Source organism: Drosophila novamexicana, unplaced genomic scaffold (genome assembly GCF_003285875.2).
Source record: "Drosophila novamexicana strain 15010-1031.04,08,12 unplaced genomic scaffold, DnovRS2.1 tig00004555-arrow-pilon, whole genome shotgun sequence".
In the NCBI taxonomy this organism is placed as follows: Eukaryota; Metazoa; Arthropoda; class Insecta; order Diptera; family Drosophilidae; genus Drosophila; species Drosophila novamexicana.
In genome coordinates this window covers 5,057,046-5,084,573 of record NW_020825052.1, presented here as the reverse complement: position 1 = coordinate 5,084,573, position 27,528 = coordinate 5,057,046, and the positions used below count along the sequence as shown (strand labels likewise).

The following is a 27,528-nucleotide window of genomic DNA, read 5'->3' as shown; positions in this document are numbered from 1 at the left end:
AACTATAATATTAGGAGCAATTGTAGACAGCAAGACGTCGCGCTTATGATTATTTATAATACTTCTCATATTTTTGGCTCGCCTAATTGATTTTATAATCAAGGTTTTAATGCCGCTTCTCATTTTGTCATTTCAGTAAGCCGCAAAAAGTCTCCACTCAGCAGCCAGCCAGGCAGGCAGGCAAAACTTCAAAGTCGAGACTCTCCAAACGTGTGCAAAAAAAAAAAACGCGAACCGCCAATGCAAACGCCACTTGCGCAGCCGAAGCAGCTCGCGTCGCTGTCAGTTCGTTGGCGCTCGTGCTGTGCGACAACAGCAGCAGCAGCAGCCATCGTGAGAAGTAGCAGCAGCAGCAGCAGCAGTGGCAGAGGCAGCGACAGCAGCAGCGCCAGCAGCAGAGTCGTTTTAACAGTTGGCGTTTAGTTTGTTTTTGTCGCTCGGTACGTTCGGTTGCTGTTCGCGCTGTGGCCAACATTTCTCAGCTGCGTCTTCGCCTCTTCGTTCATTGCTTTCGTTTGCTGCGCGTGCGCCGCGTCGTTGCGTTTATTTGTTGTGTCGTCGCTTCAGCCCAAAAGTTCATGCGAGTCAAAGAAAATGCCATAAAGCAAAGAGCAACAAAGTCGAAAACAAAAGTGTGCGAAAACAAAAATGTAACAACAACTACAACAACAACAACCAAACAACCAGCCAAACAACCAATCGCCCGACTGTTTAATACGAGTTTCGTTCTTGTCTCTTCCCAAAGTTCTTCTCTTGTTTTTCGTTGACCATTAAAAGTGAAGCTTTGAACGCACAAAAAAAAAAGCTGAAAGAAAAAAAAACCAAAAACAACAAAAACAACAAACGAATTGAGCCGCCCCGCATCGTGGCTGCAACTTGAACTTCAGTCTCTGGTCTCCGGTCTCCGGTCTCCGGTCTCCAGTCTCTCGGGCGCGTTTGGCGCGTCTCGTGTTATTTTTAGACAAAAAATCGCAATCGCAACGCAATGGGCACCAAGTCGCCCGGTGGTCCGCAGCGCTGTCGCCTCATACTGCAGCGCTGCCTGGCCATCCAGCTGAGCAAGCCGGGCCACACGCCCGAGGACTTTTGGATGTACGACTCGGGATATATGATATTTCAGGTGAGTTTGAACGAATGTTGCCACAGAAGAACTGCTAGCTGCTAGCTGTGAACTGCGAACTGGTTTCTGGACACAACTGGTTGGCGTGTCCACAGGCAAAACCACTGTCCACCGTCCACTGTCCACCGTCCACCGTCCACTGTCCACTGCTCAGTTCGGGCGGCGCTTCAGCGCCCCAAAGTGCGTGAGGATGTTCGAGAATGAGAAATGGGGAGGCCGGGCATGTACACCTGAAAGCGTGATTCATAAAAGAGATTCGCAGGTTTTCGCTTAAGGTTTGAGCCCGCAGATACTTATATGAAGATCGCTGGTTACGATAGCTCAGATAGGGAGAGAGAGTTGATCTTTGAAGGCTTAACATGTTTTTTTTGCTTCTCAAAGCAATAAAAGAGTATGCAAAACGAAGTTTAAATCGGATTTAAACTAAAAATAGGTATTTTAGGAGGAGTTGTTTTACACGTATGTTTATGTACTCATTTGTATGAAACTTCAGCTCAAGGTCGGCCTGTATGTTGTTGTTTTTAATGCACTGTGCGCACTTCCCATGACGACAAATGACTTGGAACGATGTAGCACAGGTTTTAGGTTGGGTGTTGCCATTTGCCAGTTGCCGTTTACACTAGAAATTACGGCAAATCTGTTGGCGTCATTCAGACTAGACAATCTGGCCAACTACAACTACAAGAAAAGCAACTGAAATTATTTGCCTGCCACTGCAACTGCAACTGCACTTGGCAGAACTTTGGAATCCAGTACTTTGCCTGGGCCATCTACGGAAGACACAGCTCGTGGCTGTCTGTGCATGTTCTGTGTGTTTTCTTTTTTTTATATTATCGTCGACTTTTATTGATGACTTTGAAAGAAGTTGGCAATAAGTTGCTTCTCCTGGTTTTTCTTTTTGCCAATGCCAAATAAAAAAGGGCAGCTCCCGAGTTGCAACTTGCAACAGATAAGCGCAACGGCAAATAAATCATTTGGGTTTCATATTCATGAAGTTCATTATAAATCGCCGCATAAATTGCACCACTAAAAGCAATCGAAAATGTGGATTATTATTCAGAGTTGGTTCCCAACATTTTTCAACGTGGCGTTGACAACAAATTTGAATTTAAAATTAGTTTTCGTTGATTTTTGTTTAGCACGTTGTTCCGACAACATTTTTATTCAGTTTTTCGGTGGCTGACTTTTTATTGTTTTGTTGTTCTTTTCATTGTTTATTGCAACTTGATTGCCGCCATGACGTCACTAGTCAAGTTCAAGTTTGAAGCGTTAATTTATGCAGCACAGCAAATGAGAGCAAATAAAAATGAGAATAAAAAATATAATACGAAAGAATTAAAAAAAGTAAGCTGAGCCTATTTTTAGGCCGCATTTCCTACACATTGTAATTTATTTGCAAAGTGCGTCAGTTGAATACATTAAAGAAACTGACTCTGTTTTCTATTTCACTTTTTTTATACAGCGTGACGGACATTTATATTCTAACTATTTTGAATTTTGCGTTTAAAACAGATTTTGAACTTTAGTTTTACATGTGGGAAACATTTTTGGTGAAATGTGTGCTAGGAAAATGGAAAAATAAAACAAACAGGAATGGAGTGTATATATTATATATTATGCAGTTCTCGGGGCTGGGTTATCTAACTGTCCCTCCAATAGAGGCAAATGAACCAAACAAAGATCAGGAATCGAATGTTGGATATAGCATTGACTTGTTATTTAAATGCTTGCTTGATAGTTTTTGAATAAAGCTATGACAATAATAGTAATAATAATAATAATTTGTTTTCTTTGTAAAACGACGTCATGTGCGTTTGTTTTATTTTTAACAAACTAGTTTTAAAACTACATTCAATAAACTTGGTAATAACTGTGAGTAATATAAATATTATATGCATAGAAGTCAAAGCTAGTTGAGACGAGGAATATTCCGGCTTTGCCCGGGCCTAGTGCCTTCACCTCGAACTTGGTTTGCCATCCAACTTACGCCCAAAAAGTTGGATCTTGTAAAGGGAACACAGTTGTAAACAGATTTAAAATACTTACTACAACTAATATTTTAAACACAACAACGACAACAACTGTTGATACAAATGATGTTGCCTTAGCAGATTCGAAAGCATATTTAAGCTTCGCACTGAATATATATTTGTGAATTTGTTCCTTTCTTGTGTTCATTTAAATTCTTTTAAGTGTCGTCCAATTGACATTTAGTTGGGTAATAAAAATAATACTTTACTTCATTTTTGCGAATCTTTTATATTTTTTGCATTTTGCATGCCAAAACATTTTCGCATAAGTAATTCCCTTGAGTTTTCTGTTGCTGTTTTCAGTTACATTTCCATACGTTGCACACACACAGATACAGACACACACACAAACACATCATTTACAAAATTCAACAACGCTCTTCCATAAAGAGCCCAGTCAGACCGGGCAGCCTCGTGTATGTGTGCTAATTAATATTACGTGCCTCGTCTCCGTTTTGTATACTATCTCATGTATTTCGACGTCTGTCGAGATAAAAGCAGTATGAAGCGTGCCCCGAATATGAATCGGAAGCCACTGCGTCGCTGTGTATGTTTAGGGCCAAACAATAAACAAGGCCAATTTGGGGCAAGTCGAAGAAATGCATCAAATTTATTGAAAATTATGTGAGAGAACAGGAAGTGGCCATAGGAATTCAAGAACTATTCGTATACGAAACTACTCTACTGAAACGGACACGAAAAAGTTCTTGACTTGCTTTTAAATGTCAATTCATTGTGTGCAAGTGCAGTCAAGTGTGAATTATATTGGGCTGGGCCGCAATAAAGAGGGAGTTGTAGGTTCTAGTTATCGAAAGGGTACAAGTCTCAAGGCAGAAGTTAATGTTGCGTTGTCTGTCTTAGCTTCTCATAGATACTTAGCTATTTTAAGGGCGTTTCCCAGGGACAGTTGGCTTAGGCAGCATATCGCAACATTAAAATATATTTGCTTATTAATGGTGGAGTTTTTGTATAGCTTCCGGGTAGAGAATGATGAGAAAATATTATGCGCATATTAGTGTGACGGAATTAACGCGCTTGGGCAATCGATTGAAAACTAATTAAAGTTTACTAAAAAAATGGAAAATATAGGCTTACACGCCTTTAAAATAAATAGTTTTCATGACAGCCATATAACATATTATTGCTCATATAATAGATAACCAAATACAATAAGCTCAAATTTCACAATTTTGTAAAACGGAAAATGCATGAAATTTTCCACAAATTTTTAGGAAAGTTTTCGAAGCGATGGCATCTAGCCCTGTGGAGTATTTAACTTATTATGAACATAAACGTTGATTTACTATTTTAGGTAACATTCGTAACGAAGTTAGACACAACAACAATAAAAATGTTTAAATTTGCCATGAACAGAAACTCGCACGTTCTGCAATATTTAAAGCGACAGTTTAAAGGCTATTGGAATAAGGTAATGCTCTAGCACGATGTCTATTTTGAAACAGATAAATCACATTTTATGAGCAACAAACAACATGCAAACTAACATGCAATATCAGCAGCCTTTGATCTGCAGCCACCTCAACTGATCTGTGACCCGTTTGTTATTTCAGTGTTTAGTTTTTATTTTATGCACTTTAGAGATTTTAATGTTTGCAACACGCAAATGACTTGAGCTGAAACAACTTGTTTTATATTCTGTGATTAATATTTGACTTATTTTATTTTTATTATATTTTGACATTTACGATCTGGCGAGCGATTGCTACAAGTTTTTCGAATGCAAAATTGCGTCATAGAATCAGGAGACCTGGCACGAGCATTGCTCAATGCCAAAGCATAAAATTTGGCAATGAAAACGTCAATGGCAACAAAAAACAATTATTGAAAAGTGAAATGCGTTGGCGATGCGCATAGAACGAAGGCGAACCGGGCAACAGTAACAATTGAAGCCCGAATGGAGCTGGTTGCTAGCCTGAAACGTCATCATTCCGTGTTCCTGTTTCATTTGTAGTCTCCACTTGGTTACGATCTTGATCTGGCCCGTAACAAACGCCGCCATTCACCTCCAGTCGCACAGATAGCTTGTTAAATGAAGCCCCTAAGCCCCCACCCGCTCGCCTGCGATGACTCCAACTTTCCGGCCTGTAGCTGCTCAAATACAATTTCATGTGCAATCAAAATGAAAATAAAGCAAAGACGAAGTGAGCCAAGCAAATTGATTTATCGGCACGCGGCAACTCGAATTGTTATGGCTTTTGATTGTCTGCTCCCTGTACGCGCCCCTCTGTCTATGCTTGCTCCGTCTGGCTCCTACTAGCAATGCATGGAGCACCCCCCTCGATTGCACTGATTGAGTTAAATGAAATTTTTAACGATGGCGCAACATTTAAACGTAAATTTATTTTTGTCGCCCGTCTCGAGTTAAAGTTGAATGCTTTAATTGGTTGGCGTTGGCAAGCGCCTTAAAGCATAATTGATCTTAATTTTGATTTCATTCGCAATTGCCTTTAAGTGACTAATTTGATTGGTAAATAAAATTCAAATCGTAATCGTAAACAAAAGAGAGCAACGCAAGTTGTGTGTGGGCCGCACATTCTCCTATTGTTGGATTATGCAATTCAACTGATGAACCCGAGACGACAACAAGGTCGTCTTGGATTACGTTCAGTCTACAGTTTGTTGCTATGGCCGAGTGCGGAGTGTGGAGTGTCCAATGTCCACTGGCCAAGTGGCAACTGCTTGAGTTCAAGTCACGCCGGCGACAATAATTGTGCCCCCTGGCACCAGGCACCCGGCACCCGGCACCAGACACCAGCACAAATCGCAGACATGTGCAATATATATTGAGAGTCGTTCAGTTGTTGTATCTGCTAGTCGTTTGGTGGTAATGGGTATTAGCCAAAATACTTTCCGCTTGACCTCGTCAAGTGGCAAAAGTTAATTAAGTTAGGTGACACCTATTTTTCTTTTAAATTTAATTAAACTTTGTTATAAGAAACTTACAAATATAGTTTAAGACTTACGTTTTATTGATTTTAGTATAATAATATGAAATTAAAACTATTTGGTTGTCAATATGTTGCATAATAGTTAAACACTTACCTCCTAAAGCGCGTCCATACTCGGGACTTACCATTCAGATCTCAATCCAATGCCTGAAGCCTCCAGCTTTTGTTCAATATTTAGTTTAACTTAAACTAAAATGCGAATACCAAGGTCCTCGTCAAAGTTTTATGATTATGCTTAAAACGAACAGATTTTAAATAAAGATTATAGTTCAAAAAATATAAATAATATAATAAATAAATACTTACAATTTTGCAATACCACCTTTTGAAAAATATGGTTCAATTCAGGTTGAAGTTCGGTTGATCTTTATCCAATTTATCCGGTTTGTGGCCCTATTTAAGATGCCGTTTAGGTTCAAACACGTTTTGCAGCCTTGATAAGCTCTAAAAGGGATGAGACACAAGAGCAATAAAGTTTTTATTTATTTATATATTTTTTTTAAGTCCATAAAAAACATCAAGTAGCGCCCATAATGACCGAAAACGGTTGTTGGCATAGGGTTAGGGTATTCAACTGAGCGACTTTAGAATGAGCTGTTCGAACTACCTGTTCCCTAGCTCGCTTTAAGCAGTGTGTTTTTTTTTTTGTAGCCACTTTGAATTTATTTACTCAGTTTTCAGCTCTCTTTAAACCGCACATTTTGAAAAACATGCTGGCTCAAACTTGATTACCTGTGTAGATTGTGTTTACACTTACCATGTTTATATGCACATATTCAGTGGCTGTCGCTTTCTCTGTTTTCGGCTATGAAATAACCTTCTTGACATAAACTTATCATAAATGTTGTAAGCTGTGAGTCTCGTGCTAACTTTGACTAACTAATAAAACAAACATGAACATCGTATAAATTTGCTTTTAGATTTTTGTCATTTAATATCTTAATTTGGTCGAAAAGTTAGCTAGATATTTGAAGTTCAATCATATAAATAATAATACTCGTAATAATTCAAGCTCGAAGGCCGTAATCTAAAGTACATCCAACGACATTTCTCATTTGCCTCAAATTGAGTCATTTAATTGATATTTTAAGATGCGAATGCTGGCACTTCAATTAAAACTCAATTACTAGTAAATTGCTAGTTGGATTAGGTGTAGATAGATTATCTCGTATGTATACGTATGCATGCGTGTGTGTGTGTGCGTCTGTGTGGCATTACAATCCAATTAGAATTTCTGACAGCAGTCTTAACTATTCCCATTAAATGATGACAACCAGAAAGGGAGGCAGGCCCGGCAAAGCTTTAGCCAGGCAAAAGTTTATAATGTGGGGAAATGAGTGTTGGTTCATATTTAATGCCCTAACATTGCATGATTGCCAGATTGATTGAATGACAGCCAGCGCGGCACGGAGCACATAGAAATTGCGTGCCAAATGCCAGACACATAGATACAAAGGCACAGCTATAGATACTATGGACAGATACAGATATGTAACTGCAAGCAGCAGCTATTTAACTAACTGCTATGAATGACATAGCCCGCAGCCGATCCGGCCAGACATTTCAGCAAGTGCCAGCTGCGCATCAACGCCAAAATACAAAAGGCTACAACAACAACAACAACAATTACAAACAAGAATACACTAGTTGAGACTGCCTTACTAGGAGATACCTTGTATTAAATAACGAAAAACTACTATAGATATCAACCTTCGCCTGCCTCCGACTTACACCCATCACTGCCTGCTCAAATGACAATTATTAATTAAAATTTCTGTATTGTAAACAATTAACATAATATTTGCGGTTAGATAGAGTATACAGTTTTTATTGATCTTCATGATTATGCGATTACTTTCGCGCATAGATCGATGCATTAGCTTATTTCCTGCGATCTTCTGAACAAGGCTGCAATCCCAATTTATTTATATTATATTATTATAATTATATAATATTTACTTTGGACCGAACTTCAGGCGAGGCATTGGTACATCCATCCATTTATGTTTATAGGGTATAACAATAGCAGGCAACACGACAACGACATCAAATCAAATTCAAAAGTAGCCCCAGAACACAACCGGCAGGTGCAATGCGGTGGCAGCTCCAGCAATTTATGGGGCAAGGGTTTCCTAGCGGGGCGTGGGGTTAAGGCGGCTGGCTGGAATTGGAGCTGACTGAAACAGACTTCATTGTTCCCACAGTTTTTCGAACGTCGCGTCGCCGGCGTCAACCTAATAGACTTTTCACGCTTTGGTTTTAAATTGAGGCGCTGATTTTTAGCAGCTGATATTTTTACTTTGGTTTTTATTTTTTTTTATTTTTGTTGAGCTGCTCGATTTATTTGCCTGAAGTTTTGCAATTCGAAAAAGTTTACCAAACAACTGACAGGCCAGCAGATAGACAAGTAGGTTTTGCCAAAGGGTAGGGCACCAAAAAGTTTGCAGCTTAAAGAGTTGAAACCAATTGGCATCGAATTGCATCGACTTGAGTTGGGCTTAGTTGCCTAGAGTCCAGTTGATATTTGTTATTAATTGCTGGGCGCTGGGTCTAAAGGGTTGCCAAATCCACGTTGTTCCTCTAGATATACTTTTTGTGTGTGTGCTTTCCTGTCCCCTGGCAAGGAGCTCTGCCAGCAGCTGCCATTGCAATTTGTTTTGGCAATACAAACATTGCTTTTGCTTTGGGCAAAAACTTATAAAACAAATCGCATGTGCAGGCTGGCAAGAGTGGATTTTGTAGATTTCTCTGGTCAATGAACTCCACCAACCCCCTGGATGATGGAACCCGAACGACCACAGTCAATGCCTAAGGCATTCCCGGGGCTACGCCCGACTGACCAAATCAAGTTGGCAGTTTAAGTGCAGTGCAAATTGCTGAGACGCTGTAAAGACGCCACCGCCCTCAAACCCACGTACTCCCAGTCCTTTCCTATCCCAGCCAAGGGTTGTTCCATTCTGAAGTGGGCGTTGCCCCCACGCTGGACTATGCAATTTGCACGCTTATCAGTTGCCGCATTGATTGGAATTGTGCTCGCATATTTATGCAAGCCGCCGCTTCCGACAAGCGCTTAGTTTTATGGACTAAGCAGAACTCCAACCCAAGCACAACGACAACCATTGACCACGGCCTGAAATGACCAGACAAATAAACAAAGATGAAGCACTCAGATAGAAGTACTGAAGTCGGAGTACCCCGAGGTTGGGCGCGTTCTCTAATTGTGAGAATTATTGCTGGGTAGGGCAATAAAAATGAGTGAGAAATTTACAAAAAACTCATTAGTCATTCAAATAATTGTCTTTGTTATGCTTACACATATTAAGCTAATGTTTGCTTATTATTATTTAAGCAAATTATTTTTTAGCAAATATTTGTTTAAATATATATGGATACTCATTTATTCTATTGTTGCTTACAAACTCTCCTGGCTAAATTAGTTTCATGTCGTTTTTAGTAAAAAACTCAAAGCATTTTGGCATTGTTAATATAATAATGATCAATGAATTTAGAAAGTGTTGTTTGTAGCAGGTTCAGTTATTTAGAAACAACTACAAATGCATTATTTAACAAATTCCACGCACTTACTATAAATATACGATTGTGGTAAACGCGTTAGGTCGCAACTATTTTCATTGGTATTTTCAAATTGTTTAAGTAGTTCTCTATAGAAAAACTAGATATCACGTGCACTGGCTACTTTACTACAAAAAAAAGCTCATAAATTCCTCCAACATTTGCCAAATCAGCAAGCATAACATTTTGTAAAATCCATGTGGAGAAATAATTAACTTAAGCTTGCAATTCAGTTATAATTCAGTTAAAAGAGCTCAAATTATTCTATTTATTTTCAAGTGAATTTAAAGTAAACGTTTGTGCGTGTGTCGAGTTTCTAAATTATTTCTGTGCAACAAAATACGCTTCTTTTTATCTGAAAGTTGACGTTTATTTTTATGTCAACTTTGCTTCTTAAAAGTGCTTGAATTCAATTGGTTTATTATAATTTGCATTGCACAACTCTTTCAAATAATCCTCTTTCTCTCTAATCATTGGGAATACAATCAAATTGTAAAAGGCGCATTTTTAATCAAATGAATAGACCCTCGATTTAACCACAAAATTAAACAAAAAACTAAAAGAGTTTTGCGACTTTTATATTTGATTGTATTTTTTTCCCTTTGTTTTTTTAAGTGGCTGCTGCTAGTTGATTGTTGTTAGCGGTAAGGTCAAGGATTATTATACTTCATCATAACTCTATTAAGCGCGTCCCCGGATCTCAGCGGCCCGAGAAGTGCCGCCTGCACATTTGTTTGCAGATTGTGATTATCTTTAACAGCGGCATGTACACAGTGAAAGATTCAGCTGCATTTAGCCACACGAGCTGCCCCACAGCCGTTGCCACGACCACCCCCACTCCCAACCCCTGCTGCCAGTCAGCTCGACTCAAGTAAACTCATCTCAACTCGTGGCTGGTGATAGTTTTGTCTTTATAAAGCCACCGCACGTCGCCGACTTAAAATTTTTACTGATTTTTTTTTTTAGTTTTGTGTCTTGTGTTTGGTGGGAGTTTTAGTTGTATAGTTTTCCATTGCTTGGCATTAAGTAAAAGTCCAATGAAAGCGCCATCAAACAGCAGCAGCAGCAGCAGCAGCAGCAGGCGATACGCGATGAGAAAACGCCAAAGTCACTTAAGAGTTGATGCTTAAAGACTTTCATACATGACGCCAGCGGCGTGCACTTTTAATTCGATTATTAAAAGTTTTGCATTACTTCCGAACACCGAAAAACCAAAACCAAAACTGAAATTTGAAACGAAAATGAAACACGACGAAGACATAAACATTTTGGTATGGTATGCCATCAGCTCCAGTGTAGTGCTCCGCCTTCAAGTCTCGTGCTTTGCCGCTGATGCTGCTGCTGATGCTGATGCTGATGATGATGCGGCAGAAATTAGTGAGGCAGAGGCTCAGTCTCGGGTTATGATTGCATAGATAATGCAGCTTGGACGTTGTCATCTGATGGCGGCGCGTGACAGCCAAAGACGCCCCCTTTGCTTTGCTGCTAGAGTATATCTATGTGTAGGGATGGGAGTAGGGGCGGCAGATGATTGCGTTGACGACGACTGCATCAGGCAATGACGAGTTAATTTTTGCGCCAGCTCATGCATTAGTCGAGCGCCTCAAGGTGGATTGAGAGGGGGCGTGGCAGCATCGCCATTGTATAACACTGCGATGCACTGGCGACATTAAAGCCAAGGAGTGACCACCTCGAGAAATGGCATCGAAAAGGTCAAATCGCGTCGACCACAAAAATAAAACTGGGTGATGTTCATTAGCGTGAAGCTATAAAAGCAGCGGAATGGTAATCTTTGAGAGAAACCAAAGAGAAACTTGAAATAAACCTTTGACTGCACTTAAAACCTGCATTTCCTGGCGTACCCGCCCCGCCTCCCACCTAGTATATCCACCTTTGGCGCTGTGTTCCCATTTGGCCTGTCCTAGGCCTGTGACTTTTTGCTCGATCCCTGGCCATGTTTACATCAGAAACGTGCCTCAAGTGTTCCTGTCACCGCACAAATTGGACATTTATTTGTTGCCAGCGGATAAAAGTTTGAAAAGTGTTGGGAATAGACAGAAAAATTTTGCAAAAAGAAGTAAAAGAAATAAATGCAACGCTGCCATTTCTGTGGAATTATATGGGCCAGAACGTGTCGAGGATTTGGCATTTCATTCGCAACAACAACAACAACAACAACAACAACTACAGCTACAATTGAGGCAATGATGCAGCGTCTTTGTGGCGCCTCCTCAACGAAATATGTTGCAGTTGCTGGCTGGTAGGTTACTGTTGTTGTTGCCCGTCTTTTGTTCAGGGGCGTGCTGCGATCCGCTTAGCTAATTGACGGCTGCCAACTGGTTTGGGGTATACGCTACGCCCACAGATGAATAACTCTTAAGCAGGCCGACAGCACCGGCAGGCGGTTTAACTCAATTATGCCACTTGCCGCACTGCAATTTGTCAATTAGTGCAGCTGCCACATAAGTAGCTCAGGTATTGATTCGCTCTTGTATCGAGCTACAATTGAATGTTGATTCTCGACTGGCGCTTAGGTTTGTTAAAGTTAAGTCTATAAATTTATTGACATATTCTGTGCATAGTCAAGTTGATTTTCTTTTCTCTAATTGAAACTTATATGATAAGAGCTAGAGATAGCCAAATATTTTAGAAAATTACGAGGTTCTGGTTTCATTCATAGACAGAAAGCCATAGAATTTAGGTCTTATTCCCATAGAATAGTCACATCGGATCCTTTAGTCTTAGATAAAGAATGAATTGCAGCATGTTGACAATTCTTGAATTTCACAAACGTAAGCGATATATTTCTGATTCTTAGCTGTTCACATTCTAGATATAAGCCCGTTCTAACTCCTCCGACCTTTTTCCTAGATTGCCTTTGCTTTTCATATCTCTAACCTATATCTGATTTTTCTCTTCCAGAATTTTCTTGCTGCGAATGCGCAATGCTGGTGGAATGCCCCACTGACAGCCGCGACACGTGCTCTCAAATATGCCGGACATGTGGCGCCGGGAATGCTGCTGGTCACCGCTGAGCCGTGCGCTTTGGAGGTGCTGCGCGGCGCTTTTGCGCGCAGCGTGCTGAAGCCGCCGGCCACCTACATCATCAACTCTGTGGGTGAGTCCAGTATTTAAGTCTAGTTATCATGGCGTTAAGGTTATTGAATGTATAAATTTGTTGTACGTTTTTTGATTATCAAAATCAAAAAAAAATATATATATCCCTGCTGCTGTACCAGAATGTTCGGTGAGGCAATAGAGGATAGTGCGAATTGTTCAGTGAATCGCGATCGGCAGCTGGAAACCAATCGCTTGCTCTTCTGGTGTCGGCGACTGAATATGATGCCCGACGAGGTGCAGCAATTGTCGCTGGAGGAGCTACAGGCCCGCCATTTGTTGGTGCAGCAAGCGGAAGGAGCTCATGAGCGGCGCATGGACCAATTCAAGCGCTGGCAAAATCTCAACCAGTTGCGCTGGCTCATGTACGAGGAACAGCGCAAATACAATGAGAAATGTGGCCAACAGGCGCTGGGCGTCTCCATCTGGCAGATATTGTCCTTGGCACAACAAGAGCTGGAATCGGAGTTGCAGATGCCAGAGCTACGCGGCGATTGTCGACGTTTTCCCTCGCCCATGTCAGTCATGGGAACTACCCGAGAACCGGGTAGTAATGCTAATATACTAAAGCCGCTGAGACCCATAATCACTGGATTGAGTTCGAGTGAGCCGTGTAGCGCGTGCCCAGGCAACCAATTGGCGGAACTGGAGCCAACACGAATTCCCAGCAAACAATTTGAAGCCGAAGAGCAACTCCAACTCCAGGAGGATCAAATAATGCAGCAAGAGAATCTGTTACAAGTATCATCCATTTCTAGAAATTTCAATCAAGGTCATTCTACCAATGAGAAACAGAGAAGTGTGCATAGCTACGTGTCCAATGATCACCACAAGTGCCAATGCAACCAATGGTCGGGTCAGGAACTGACTCCATTTGTCAGCACACAATTTAATGTTGGGAAGAAGATGTTGCATAATGAGAATCAGCTCCTACACTCACCCTCAAGCTTAAACGGCATTTCCAACCAAATGCATAATATTTCGATTAACAATGACTACGGTTGTCGGAAAATACATGGGATCTTCGATGATTGTCTGTGCCTAGGCAACCGATTGGCGGAATTGGAGCCAACGGGAGTTCCCAGCAAACAATTTGCAGCTGAAGAGGAGCTCCAGCTGATAGAGCAAAAGGCGAAGGAGGATGAAATAATGCACAATGAAAATCTGTTTCAACGATCAGCCATTTCTAGAAATTTAATGCAAGTTGATTTTATCAATGAGAGACCCAGTAGGGAGGTTATCTCCGTGTCCAACGATCGTCCCAAGTGCCAATGCAACCAATGTTCGGAACAGGAACAGAATCGATTTGTCAGCACACAATCAAATACTGGAAAGAAAATGTTGCGTAAAGAGAATCAGCTCCTACGATCATCCCCAAGCTTCTACGGCATATCCAGCTTAATGCTTTTTGATTCGATGGACAGGGACTATGGTAGTCCGAACATATCTGATTTCTCCGATGATCTTAGCATACGCTACGAGTTGGACGATATTAACAGATCCGTTAATCATTGCGAAAGGTTGATGCACATGATATGCGCACCATATATGGAGTCGAGCCCACAGCACAATCAAATGAATTTCTTGACAAGTAGCCAAATTATGAGTAGCGATGTTTCTTTTTTGAGTAGCGTGAAAACTAAGTCTGAGTCCGATCCAGAATCTGAATTTACAATTGATGAATGGAAGAATGAATTAATAGTGCATTCAAACTTTCGATTGTAGTCGTCTATATGATAATTGATTAAATGTTTTTAAGATAAAAGCACCTTTTTGAGACACCTAGTTGGATACTAAATCACATTTTGATGGGACTGCACCGGCTGACCAGTCCGTTGTGGCTCGTTAGCTGTCAATTAAATGGACACCTGCACGCCTAATGCGACACTGCCAACCAGTCCCCCCAGTTTCCCAAAACCTCGGCAATCGTCGTCCGTTTGCCTATTTCACACTGGCTTGAACCTTGTCGTGAACCACGGCTACCAGCCAAATCGATGGCCAACTCATGAATTGATAAATGGCCGGCCAGAGATCGGCGTCGATGGTCGTTGTGGCCGCTACGTTTGCTTCACTTGCTGCACTCCAGCCTTTAGCGAACTCGTTTGAAAATTAATAAGTTTCGATTCGGCAGCCCCAAAGGGGTCGTCCAATACGGTACTGCCTGTTGGCGGTGAATCTGTGGTCAAATTCAATTGAGGAAATATATGTTGCACAAACAGGCATGTTGCTTGGGAGCTGGCGTAGCTGCCACAAAGTTCGCTAGCGGCATGCGGAATCTCCTCCATGTTGTTAATTAACGCTTGCAATGGCGTAGAACCCATTTGCTCTTAATTACCATAAACATGACAATTCCATTCGTAAACAAGCATGCAAGCAGTGCACGGAGCAAGCAGTGCACGCATTACATTATGCCTAGCAACAGACAAGGGAACATCTGGCTAGCAACATGTTGACAACATGTGTTAGCAACATAGATATGTTGCAATGCCACTTTCAAGTGGGATTAGATCCAGAAGTTGCTTTAAAAGATGTAAAATGCGTACGTTTATTTGTAGCTTCCACGGATCATAATTGACAATTATCGTTGGCTTTGACAGCAAAGCTACAACAACATAACAAATTGCAAGCAAAACAATCAATCAACGGCAATTTCTCGCTCAATTAGACAAAAAACATGCCAAATAAAAGAAACAAAGAAACCAACAATAGCAACAGCAAAACGAGAAAATAAAGTAACGAAATTAAATTCAATTTCGTGTTAAAGTGGCAAATGCAAAGGGGCGCAGGCTGTGTGCGAGGGGGCTATGAGCAGGGGGCCCATCAGACATTTGCCAATTTGACAGTGGAATATCAAAATGGCAAAACAGACAAATGATCATTTGTTGATGTTGCTGTTGTTGTTGTTGTTGTTGTTGTTGTTATTGTTATTTAGTTGAAAATGCAAAATAGCTGGAAAGCAAGAAAATGATGCAGCTATTGCCGAAGTTTGGGGCAGACTGCGACGGGAGGACGAGGGAGTTGCTGGTAGCTGCCTCCAGCTGTCGGTAACTATGATTGTGAATAAAAAGACAAACGTTAAGAGCTGAGCCGCAAATCAATTTCATCACGATTTCTCGTTGAGATGTTGCCCCGTTGAAAGTGAAATGTGGCCATGACAGTGTTTGTTGTTATTGTTGCTTTTGCTGATCGGTCGATAATCGCAACTTAATATTTGAGACATTAACAAAACAAATCGCTGCAAAAACAGTTGCAGGCAACATTTCTCACACAAAAAAAAGTAAGACATAATGGCATTTCATTTAAGAATGCCGCACCGTTAACTGATTCTCTTCCTCTTCGTTTGATTTAGCCATGAGTCAATTTCACGCTGACAGGCCAAGTGCGAGAAGAGGTTAACAAACCCATCGTTAAAGAATTCGCCAAAGCGTAACCGGAGCAACCAAGTGCGCCAATATCGAGTCCACATCAGCCAGCTCTTGAGTTCATATTAATGCTATCGCCTTCGCCTTCGCCGTCGCCGTTGCCGTCGCCGTCGCCTATCGTACATCATTGTCTTTGGAGCCCAATGCAAGTTCATCATGCTCGCCTGAACAGCCAAAAAGTGGCAGAACCAGCGACAAAGTCAGTGCCAGTGCCAACTCCTCCTCTTCGAGCGTTGCCGAAGCGATTATTGTAATTTTATTGTTGTTCGTTGTTTTCGTTGTTCTCGTTGTTCTCGAAAGCCGCTTCCCGACTGTGACTATGACTTTTGCTCTAACAACCCGCTGATTGCCTCTGCTGACTGCCTTTAATGAGGTCAACCCGTTTGTCTACGGGTTTGGCTTTGGCTTTTATAAGTGGTTACGCTCCAGAGCTTTGCCATTTTGACTGGGAAAGTGTTCTCGCCCGCTAAGAAAGCATCACTTTGGTCTATTCTCGGCATTGTTTCAACAAATTGCCAGCTAACAATTTCACACAATCAGTTTTCCTGGCCAAGACGGACAGTATCGGGCGCATCTACTGCCAATATACAAGACCTAAAGCATAAATGCTCACATAAGCTGAAATTTCTATAAAATTGCTCGCATTTACTTTTGGCCCTATTGCACAACAGGCCAACAGGCACATTATAAAAAAAGGAGTTTTTATTTTGCTAGGTTTTTTTTTTTCTTTCTTGGCAACGAATATCGACAGCCAGTTCCAGGTTCAGGTCCAGTGCCCCGAGACTACACAAAACTCATTGACCTTTAACACAGCCGGTGGCAGCGGCGGCGGCGCTTGGCAAGAGATTTCAGACAAAAAGTGTCGCCAAGAGTTTATTTTTTTTTGGCCATCATTGTCGTCGTGTTGCTCCTTATTTGCCAGCATCGCTGGGCGCTGTGCTGTTGTTGTTGCTGTTGGTTTTCGTGTTGCAACCACGTAAATGTCAATTTGCATTTTGTTGTGCCTCCGTCGTGCTAAACTGAAGCGTTGCATAAACAGCAGCCAACAGCAGCCTACATCAGCCCCTGTTGCAGTTGCAGTTGCAGTTGCGCCGTCGCCTTGTTTTCAATTTGTAACTGGCCTGAAATATTTTTATTAACCGACGGAAACAATTAGCGTCGCCTTGCAACAAAAAACTAAACTAACCAAAAACAACAAAAATTGCGCATATATAAAAATTGGTGGCATGCATATAGCTCGGACAGGCGTATCTTTTCCTTAGCGGGACTCTGCTGCCGCTGCTGCGGCTGCGTGGCCTTTTTCCCCTTAACAAAAAGTGGAAATTAAAAACGCGCAAAAAATATTTCAGACACAAAATCGTGATTGTCGTTTGCCGCTAGACATTTTTTGACTGCAACTGCAACTGGGAATGCGACTGCGCTGCCTGTCGACTGCTCTACATGACGTTGTCGTCGAGGCGGGAATGGAGAAAAGCTTATCCAAAAAAAAAAAATAAATATATTAATGCTCATTTGCGCTCGCCAGGCCATGGAATTGCGTAGGCGGCAACATATTAATGGGGTCAACTAAGGCTCAAGACTTGTCATTGGAAAGCTGTGGAGATTTCTTAATGTACCCCTATCTAACATATATATGAGAGTTTGTCCTGACTGACTGATTGGTGATCAAAGCACAGACCACACCTTGAGAGTAAGGACGGGGATTTCTGCAAATGGGGAAGAATGTTGATCAACGATTATTTGAAAAACATTTAGAACAAACCAGTCATATAATTGGGTTAAGCAGGCGTAAGCCTGTGTGTGCGCCGCACTTAAAAACGGCAGGTCGCTGGTTCAAAAGAGAGAAAGTCTTGCTTCTAACAACAATTAATGTCAAAATCTTTGTTTTATATGAAACATAACGTAAGAGCTTTAAGCAGTACGAAGCTGTGATCAGATATTGAGCTATTCAGCACTTTAAAACTATTTTTTAGGCATTTTTTTAGCTTTTGAGTTATTCGTAAAATCCTCATCAACAATATCACTGGCGAGCTTTTTGTTGCATAGTAGAAGACGAGCTTAAAAACCTGCTTGCGCACCTTTTGGGCTTGGCCATTGGCTTAATAAGCAAGCACATTTACTTACTTACATTCCACTGAAAAGAAATCAAAACTTTAAGCTGATTAAAAAGCGCTGTAAGCAAGCTTTTAAATACTCTATCTTTGAGTACTTAAATCTGAATGCAGCATTGCCCAAAGAAGGAGAGAGATCTATTTCCACCGCCTCTATCCCCTCGCCTTAAAACGATTTGTATGTGTTTTTGGTGAAAATTTGTTCACTTAATCCAAAAGCTGATAAATGCCTGCGAGGCGTTGTCTCTGGCACCACCCCGTTTGCTGTTTGCCAATCGTGGCTTGCCATTTGTCGGCTAATGCAATTAAAATTAATAAACGAAAATCAAACGATTCCCCACCAACAATTATCAATTGCAATTGTAATGCGGCTTTTTGATGCTCACTTGTTGATTTCGCGTTTTTTTTGTTGTCTTCTTTTTTATTTTTTGGTGATTTTGTGTTTATCGTTTAAGGAAGTGTTAATTTATTTGCTTCTCTCTTTCTATTGATTGCGCCCCCCAGAGGAGAAAAATAGCGAAAATAAAAATGAAAAAAATAATAAATTGCCACTGATAGCTAAAAATTATTGATTATTTCGAAATGGACAGCGTTTAAATGTTTATGGTGTCCGCAGTCGTCGTTGTTGATTCATTGTTGTTGTTGTTGTTGCTGGCTGAATCGCTGGCGGTTATGAGATCAAACAAAACAACGCGAAAATGTGCCAACAACACGATAGGTGCGCAGATTTCCTCTTTTATTTTAAAGTCTTACGAATCGGTTTCTTTTTATTTTCTTTTTCTAATAATACAACAACAACAACTTAAAGGCAACAACTGCCACAGCAACAATAACAGCGAGGGAGCGAAAAAATCATACATCAAGATTATTGTAACTCGCGGCAATTGCATCACAGTAATGGCCAACAACAACAACAACAACTTCAGAGGCTGCGAATCGGCTGGTAAATAAAAAAGAAAAAAAAAATTGGAAATCGCAAGAAACATTTTTCATTTGCATAAAAATGCATGGCACAAAACTACAAGCGCTAAAAATGTTTGCCGCATGTTGCACAGCGTGACGAGGGGTGGACACCGCCACGAGGGTCGATCGGGAGGGTGTGGGAAGGAGGGGGTGGGGGGGGGGGGGTGTCGGTTGTCTGGTAGTGGGAGGTAGACGAAACAACCTTCAAGCTACAAAACACTTGACTCCATTGCAAAGATGCAGAGTCCGTGGCGGCGTTGACGTCGCTTTGGTTTGATTGAACACAAGGATATGTGTCCGCCGGCAACAGGCAGAGCCGGAGCAATAGCAGCAACAATAACATAAACCAAAGTGCAGTCAAGTCAACGGCAACAGCAAACAGCAACAGCAACAACAACAACAACAACTAAACTGCAACACTGACAGCAACGCAGATCAACAACGGCAACAACAACAACAACAATGGCAACGTCCACAATTTGAGGCAAACGCAACACTTTCACTCTACTTAAGACGGATGAGGCGATTGAGGGAGGAGGCGCTGGCTTAAGACAAGATCGCGTTGGTGGGAAAAATGCACCAATCGTTTTCCATGTAACCGCCTACCGACCCCCCCCCCCCCCCTCCTCCTCCTCCTCTACCACAACCCCTCGGCCACGTTCCTCTTTCTATCGATATTTATTATCATTTCGCGTGGCTTTCCAGTCTCGAGCTGCACTGCGTCCAACTAAAAAGCAAAGATAATCATTTGCATGAACACAGGTCCTCAATTGCCAGTCGATCAATCAAACAATCAATTTAAGCAGAAACAACTTGAACTAAAAGCTAGTTTCTCAACAGAAACTAACCTTCTTTAAAGACGATCCTAACCAAACCCTACTTGGAAGCGACTCTTATGTTTTTTGCTGCTTGGAAATTTTTTGAAAATTTCTAGCATAACAAAAACAAGCTAGGCTTATATGAAGATGTAACTTTGTGTGAATACGATTAAATATCGTATTTTCACAAAATCGTATTATATGAAAATTGTGTTTGAAGAGGAAGACTTGTAGGAAAATAAGTATTAAGTAAATAAATTAATGACTAAAGGTACACGACAGAAGGTAAACTTTTGTCACGAGCTGTGTTACGCTTAGTTGGAAACGTCTCTCGATCATTATAGCTGGCGTTAGTTTTTGTGTGAACAACTTAATTTCTTTTTCTATTCTTCAAGTCGGACTACTATATTTTATGTTTACTTTGGGAACAATCGATGTTAAATAAAGCTCTGCAATTCGAAGAGCTAGTTCAATATTCTTGTGCAGTTCTCTGCAGCTTTCCTTTTTAATATTCCACCTTGCTTTGCACAAGTTGCAATCTTTATAGCTTATATGCAGATATTTTGTAGGACATTTATTCTAACAGCTGCTGTCATACAGTGGCAGTCTACAATATTAGACACACTGTTTTGACGGCTGTAGAGGTCAAGGCACCAAAATATTTTCCTGCTTGTCGTTGCCAACTCCAAATATTGTTATTCCAAAAAAAAAGGACAAAAAAAAAATACGAACAGCTGTCATGTGTTTGGCCTGCCAGCCAAGACAACAAGCCCACAAGTACTTATATTTGGCATGATTTATCAAATATGATATATGATGTATATTTTGTGTGCAGCTCCAATTTGGCTACTGCGCTGGGCAATTTATGGACAGGGCGTTGTTGCCAAATGAGCAGCAAAACCAAATGTGCCAGCTGATAAGTCAAGGCAAATAAATTGCCGAGCAGCAGCAGCAGCAGGGGCAGCAGCAGCACGAGGAGCAGCAGCATCGGTGGTGCAACAATGGGGCGGTGCAGGCAACCCGAGTGGCGCCTTGGCATTCACAGATTGAGATTGAGTGCAATTTATCCAATTGCAGTTCCACCAAGTGGACGATTAAACGGCAAACAAATTTTTGTCGTGTGCGATGTGAAAGTGCGAATGTGGCAGGTGTTGCTGCAGTTGCAAGTGCAAATGTTGGGGGGTGGAGCAGAGCGGTAGAGGTGACTGTGACTGGAGAATGTATTTTTTACGAGTCACTTGTGCGCATTTCGCAGTCGCCCATCAAATGGCGCTAATTGTCCTTGACGATGGTGCCATCCCACATGGCATTTTGATATTGCGTTTGCAGCGCCAAATTGCTGCCGGATAAGCAACAACAACAGCAGCAATAAAAGCAGCAACAACACCAGCTGCAACAGCAGAAAGTGAAAACTTGAAAAATTATGCAACGGCCGCAAGGACGTTGTTGCCACGAGGCTGAGACACAGACACAGAGACAGAGACAGAGTTCGGCGACAGCAACAACGGAGGTCGTCACACACTTGGTCTGATTTTGCAGTACAAGCAATTCCCCTTCTCTCCTTCTTCTCACTCTTTCTCTCGGCGTGTGTTTGTTGCAATTTTGATGCTTGCTTCGGGGGCGTTGTTGCAGCTGCTGCTGCTGCTGCTGCTGTTGCTTTTTGGAGGTTAAGCTGGCAAGTAGGAAGCATTGTGGCGGCGCCTCCACAAATTGTTGGCGACAATGCGGCAGCCAAGATTTGAAGCACATGCGGCAACAGAGTTGTCCAATTTTAATAGTTTTTGCTGTTGTTGTTGTTGCTTTACTCGCTGGGTGCGCATTTTAATTAAGTATACGACGCGTGAACACCGCACATAAAATAGTATAAACATTATTTGCTGAATTCCATATTAGGCGATGCTTGCAACTGCCACAAGTGGTGGCAACATGTGTGGTTGGCACTGAGGTCGGTGGTGGCGCTCCCCGAGACGTAGCCGTCGTCGAGCGGGGCAAGACATCAGCTGAAAGATAAATGATATTTTTATAAGTACGAGGTGTGATCGATAAATAAATGGAATAAGCAACGATAACTACGTGATGAATAGCGAAGAGAAAGATAAGGAGAGAGAGAGAAAATGAGACAGGAGGGTCTCTTCAGATAGATCCGAGTAGAATTAGAGCGTGAGAGAAACAGCAAGTGTGAGATAGAGAGAGAAAAAGAAAAGTATTTCTTAAAATACAAGGAACATGAAATAGATCTGGTGAGAACTACAGAAAACATAAAAGAAGAATACAGGTATATATAAAGAAAAGGAGAGAGAAAGACAGAGATAAATATATACAAATTGTACAATAATAAGAATGAAAAATACAAAAAACTTTAAAAAACAAATAAAACAAAAGTAAAAAGTAAAATAAGTGAAACAGAAATATTGAGTAAACGATAAGAAATTCAAGTGAAATATGCTTAAAATCTTAATAAAAGGAGAGCAAGCAAAGCATATACGAAAAGCAAGAGCTGTGCTGGATCATGGTCAAAACAGCATCACCCAAGTGAAAAGTGGGGCAAACCACTTAGCCACACCACTCAGCCTCAGTTAGTCGGAGCGTGTGTGGCACTCCGTTTAATTACCCCAGCATTGAGACAGATTGTAACATCAAAATGCCAAAATGCCATTTGGAGTCAAGGTTTCGACCATTCGCTGGTCGCCCGCCCGGGTGGCCAACCGAAATACCGAGCTGCTTGTTTGGTTGCGAACAGAAAAACCAAAAAAAATATATAACAAATGCGAGCAAGTTTTTCTGACCAAATGGGGCTGGTTGGCCGGCCTATCATTAGCCTTATAAGTAGTCCAGGTTTTCAGTTGTTGGCAATGCTAAGCCCCATCTCCTTGGTCTGTGATTTGCAGGTGACATTGACGATTGCATCGTGACGCCGACGGTTCAGGGGCAGTTCACCCCACTGCCCGAGGCGCTGTGCGATGTCATCATGGATCTGACCGCCGAGGGTCAATCGGCGACCATTGAGCATGTGCGCAGCAAACTTGGCGTTCGATTTCCGCACATGACCACGCCCGCTACAGAGGTCATCTACGATTCGCTGGCGCAGCTGATGCAGGAGCAGAAGATCTACCAGACCGCAAAGGGTTACTTCATCTTTACGCCAGAGTGAGCACCACACGCATGTCTCATAGTTTCTACATAGTTTTAACTCTCTGCCAAATCTCTTTCAGACGTCGTCGCAGTCGGTCGCGTCCACGCAGCAATCATCATCAGCTGAATGGTGGCCATAGCACCAATGGCAGCTTGGCGTACTCGCAGCTAACCGAAGAGGAGCAGCAGCAGGACGTGGTGCCGCCAGAGGCGCGCACAATGCTCATGTCAAATGCCGAGGCGCTGCATTCGCTCTATGGCGAAATATCCACGGAACGGGATGGTGATCTGACGCATCAGTGCATACAGACTAATCTGGCGGATGTCATCTGTGGAGGTAAGCTTAAACCAAGGGAGATGAGCAGAAGAAAGAGTTTGCCTCTTTAAGTAAGACGGATGTGAAGACTACAAAGCGCGACCGAACTTTGTCGAAGGCTTTAAATACTCAAGAATAAATTCCTCTTTTTATGCGCAGGTAATCCCAATGATAAGATCATTTATCCACGTGCGGCCAAGCGACGCAGTGCCTCTTTTCCGACACCGCGCAGCTTGGAACGTCGGCACAGTTTGCGGCTCTTTGGCTCGTCGAAGCGCCTGCAACGCTGCGCCTCGACCCGCAGCCTGTCCAAGACCTATGCCCAGACGCTTAACACGACGGACAGCAGCAGCTCGGAATACCAAAGCACAGATTCGTCATCACCCAGTAAGTATTGAAGCAACAGCAGAAAATTAATATGCCTTGACTCTACATCTATTTTGCTTGCTGCAGAAAAAGGATCTTTGCTCTCACGGCTGTTCCGACGCAGCGGACGCGCCAAGCAGCGCCAAATAGAGACCTACTCGGCCCAGTTTCCGCCCGCCGAATGGTTCAACACGCGTGCCGTGCATCTGCACAGTGTGGGCACCCAGACCGCAGATCACGTGAGTTCTAAGATCCAAAGCGTATGCTTCTTAATTGTATAATTTCTGCTCTATTCCGCAGGATATGCCCGCTGTTCACACGCTGTCCAATTCGACGTTCTACGATGGCTCCGAGCTGAGCCAGCGTTCGTCGACGCTGCCACGCCGCCATCGCCGTCACATGTCCAGCGAGTCAACGTTCCTGATATCCTCCAGGGACTGCTCGCCGATACGCCGCCGGTCGCCCGTCTACTGCAGCAGCTCGCTACCTCGCTCCACGCAGTCGATACCGGCCAGCAGCGGCAGCGCCGTGAATCACACCAAAATCAATCACTCATCGGCGACGTTGTCGCGCCTTCAGTCGGCCACGCCTACGCCTATGGCCACGCCCACGCCCATGGCGCAGAAAACAGCGCAAAAGTCGGTAATTGGCAAGCACATCTTCGAGAGCTCACCAGCGCGCTCCTCGACGCTGAAGTCCGCCACGTCCGGCAAGCGACAGATAGACGGGCTGATCATAAATGGCTGTTCGACCGATAACAAGAGCACGTATCGCAGTCTGCAAAGCAGCGGTCCCTCCAGCCTGGAGTCCTGCAAGACATCGATGCTGGCCAGCGGCCCATCCAGCATTGACAGCGGCAAAGTTTCATTTAGCCAGAAGACCAGCGGCCACTCTAGTCTGGACTCCCAGTGCTCCACAAACACAGCTGTGGTAGCTCCAAACACAACGACAACAAATGGCAGCACGCGTTCAATACTGCTGCTGAACGGCTCACCACGTGGCACGCCGCGTCATCAGGCGATGAGAGCGCGAGTCGCAGAGGCGCAGGCGCAGAGGCAACGCGCCAGCACACCCAGTCGCATACTCGAGGAGCTCACATATCCCACAAATGGCAGCGCCAATGGAGTGCCCAATTCGAGCAGCAACAATTCGATAACACTGCAGGTGACCACCAGCTCTAGTGGCGGTGGCCAGAGCATACCCAGCACCAAAATCTTTGTGCAGAACTCGCCGGTGCGAAGTGTGATCACCCTGGAGAATGGCAAAATGCTGGAAAACTCAAATGTGTTCATTATTAACAATGAGACCATGACGAATGAGAAGGGCGAGATCATTAAGAAGACGCTGTCCAAGCAGACAACGACAGCAGCAGCTGGAACAGCTGCAACTGGGATGCCAGTGGCTTCATCGACGCCAGTTAGACCCGAATCGGTGCCCGAGCAGCCGCTGAGCGAAACGGAGGCCAACTCGGAGACCTGCGATTCCATTTCATTCATCAGCGAGAGCTCGCCGGAGAATACCGCGACGGAGACGCCATCCTATGATGGAGGCAAGTATGCCAAGAACACCAACAACGATGCCACAATGAACAACAGCCGCAAGCTGTGCCTGCAGCTGGCCAATGGCATTGCATACAAGAACAATGTGCTCAAAAACGAATCCCAGCCGAATTCGCCATGTGCCGAGCAGCAGCAGCAGCATCCACTGAAATTGGCTGCCCTGGCCAAACAGGATTTTGAGATAGCCGGCTCGGTGGGCAATTTGCACTTCTATGAGAAGCACTCGAAGGATTTGGCGCCAGCGCAGAGCAATCACAAGCTGATGAACAGCAGCAGCGATCTGAAGAATCTCTGCTATGAGTCTGTGTGCCAGCTACAAAAATGCACTATGAATGGAGATGAGCTGGCGCTGGCGCATCTGCTGCAAAAGTCCAGCAATCCGCTGGGCAGTGAGCCCAATCTGGCGCTGAAGGATCATGCGAACGACAAGTCCATTGACAAGGAGGCCATGGATAGGCGTCTCAGTCTGACCAAGGAATCCCTGGAGCAGCATGGCATGGGCAGCGTTTTGGCCGCCGGCAGTGAGGAGCTCTATAATTTTCCCAGCCTCACGGATCTATCCTTTAACTTTACGTCACTAGCGGCGCGCAAAATACTCCAAGGCGTTAGTCTCAACAGCATCGATACGCTGGTGGAGCTGAACATGGCTGCAGCGGCGGCGGCTGCAGTGGCGGTGAGCAGTGCCCAGGAGAAGCAACAGAATAACCAGGCGGCGGCGACGGCAACAACAGCACCTTCCGTGTGCACGGACTTTGGCATGGTCTAGTTCCACAGTGTCTCTAGAGAGTAGTGGAGGCGCCTCCAGCCAACAGAGCAGCTCTGTTGGCCCGGGAAGCCGCCTTATCTTAGCATAATCAAACGAAACCTTAGACGAGCAGCATCAAGCATAATTCGATTAAAATTCTGTAACTTATTATGACTATCGAATATCGGTTAGATAAACGTTTCCGTTTCCATTTTGTAGCAACAAATTGATTCTATTTTTAATTTTTGTATGCGTTTTACGAATTTTCTTACATGTCGAAAGCAGTTTTTTTTATTTACAGTGCCAAAATATGTTTAGTTTAATTTTAATGTTTATATTTTGTATCCCAACAACAACAACAACATCAAGAGCACCCAAAAACACTCGTGAATCATCTGAATGCATCTGAAAGAACTTGCAAGTGCAATTTATTGTAAGAAGAGAACAGCTCCCCACAACTTGATTGTAAAGTTATTCGTACCTCTGCTTAAGTCCCTCCCTTTAACTCTTAGTTTTTGTATATTTGTTTAAAGCAATAGATGTTTAGACTAACATGCTGACAATGCAAACCTATATACATACGGTACACACACACTCACACTCGACACACACACACACACACACACACACACAATCACACACATACGAAATTAACTACGAATATAGAATTTAGCACCTACAACAGAAATACAATAATTTTGTACAAGGCCTTAATTAGTAGAGTCAGCAATAATATAAATAAGTTGAAATCACTAATAAATATGAAGTATACAAATTTCTATAAAATACTTTTATTCATTGCAGCTTCTAGACATACTGTTAAGTCAGCTATCCTGCTTTCTGCTGCATACTTTCATTGTCGCTGTTAGCAACATTAACAGATCATGTAACAAGCAGTGCACAAGCAGTTAAAAAATCTTAAATCTTGGATATCTCCGCTATTTCTCGGCCGATATCGGAATGATATACCTCTTTCGACTCGTACGGACCAGGACCTTTGATTCGCATTCAATTCTGATTTTGAAAAATTTTCCAAAATGGCAAAAAATGCAGTGGTTACATCACGTTTTTTTCGAAAATGGGTGTTGTCATGAAATTGAAATATTTTGATGCCGATCGATTCGCAGGACCTCCACGATTACAAAGAGGGCAATCTTCCCGCGATCGGACTTCAAATACTCGAGTTATGGCCATTTGTGCATATTATTTGAAAAATGTAGATTCACCAGGACTATTTATGGTATGTTAAAAGAATCGGGAAGAGGAATATGCTAATTATTTGGTATT

The 27,528-nt window shown here is 42.7% G+C and overlaps 2 protein-coding genes across 2 annotated transcripts; both read left to right on the top strand.

Moving 5' to 3' along the window:
* Nucleotides 1-367: 367 nt before the first annotated feature.
* Nucleotides 368-27,020, top strand: LOC115770046. Its single transcript, XM_030715129.1, has 7 exons — nucleotides 368-1,120; nucleotides 12,615-12,810; nucleotides 23,012-23,270; nucleotides 23,336-23,592; nucleotides 23,731-23,958; nucleotides 24,025-24,176; nucleotides 24,238-27,020. The coding sequence occupies exons 1-7, from the start codon at nucleotides 986-988 to the stop codon at nucleotides 26,260-26,262; spliced, it is 3,252 nt and encodes a 1,083-aa protein (XP_030570989.1). The 5' UTR covers nucleotides 368-985; the 3' UTR covers nucleotides 26,263-27,020.
* Nucleotides 12,848-14,559, top strand: LOC115770047. The gene has a single exon (XM_030715130.1). It carries the CDS (start codon nucleotides 12,858-12,860, stop codon nucleotides 14,532-14,534), a length of 1,677 nt encoding a protein of 558 aa, XP_030570990.1. The 5' UTR covers nucleotides 12,848-12,857; the 3' UTR covers nucleotides 14,535-14,559.
* Nucleotides 27,021-27,528: the final 508 nt, after the last annotated feature.

Bases quoted from the DNA above. Each gene is read 5' to 3' on its own strand.
- LOC115770047 (XM_030715130.1), top strand. From the start codon at position 12,858: ATGTATAAATTTGTTGTACGTTTTTTGATTATCAAAATCAAAAAAAAA.
- LOC115770046 (XM_030715129.1), top strand. From the start codon at position 986: ATGGGCACCAAGTCGCCCGGTGGTCCGCAGCGCTGTCGCCTCATACTG. The intron at 23,271-23,335 runs GTGAGCACCACA...AATCTCTTTCAG, and splicing joins TACTTCATCTTTACGCCAGA to ACGTCGTCGCAGTCGGTCGC. The intron at 23,593-23,730 runs GTAAGCTTAAAC...TTTTATGCGCAG, and splicing joins GGCGGATGTCATCTGTGGAG to GTAATCCCAATGATAAGATC.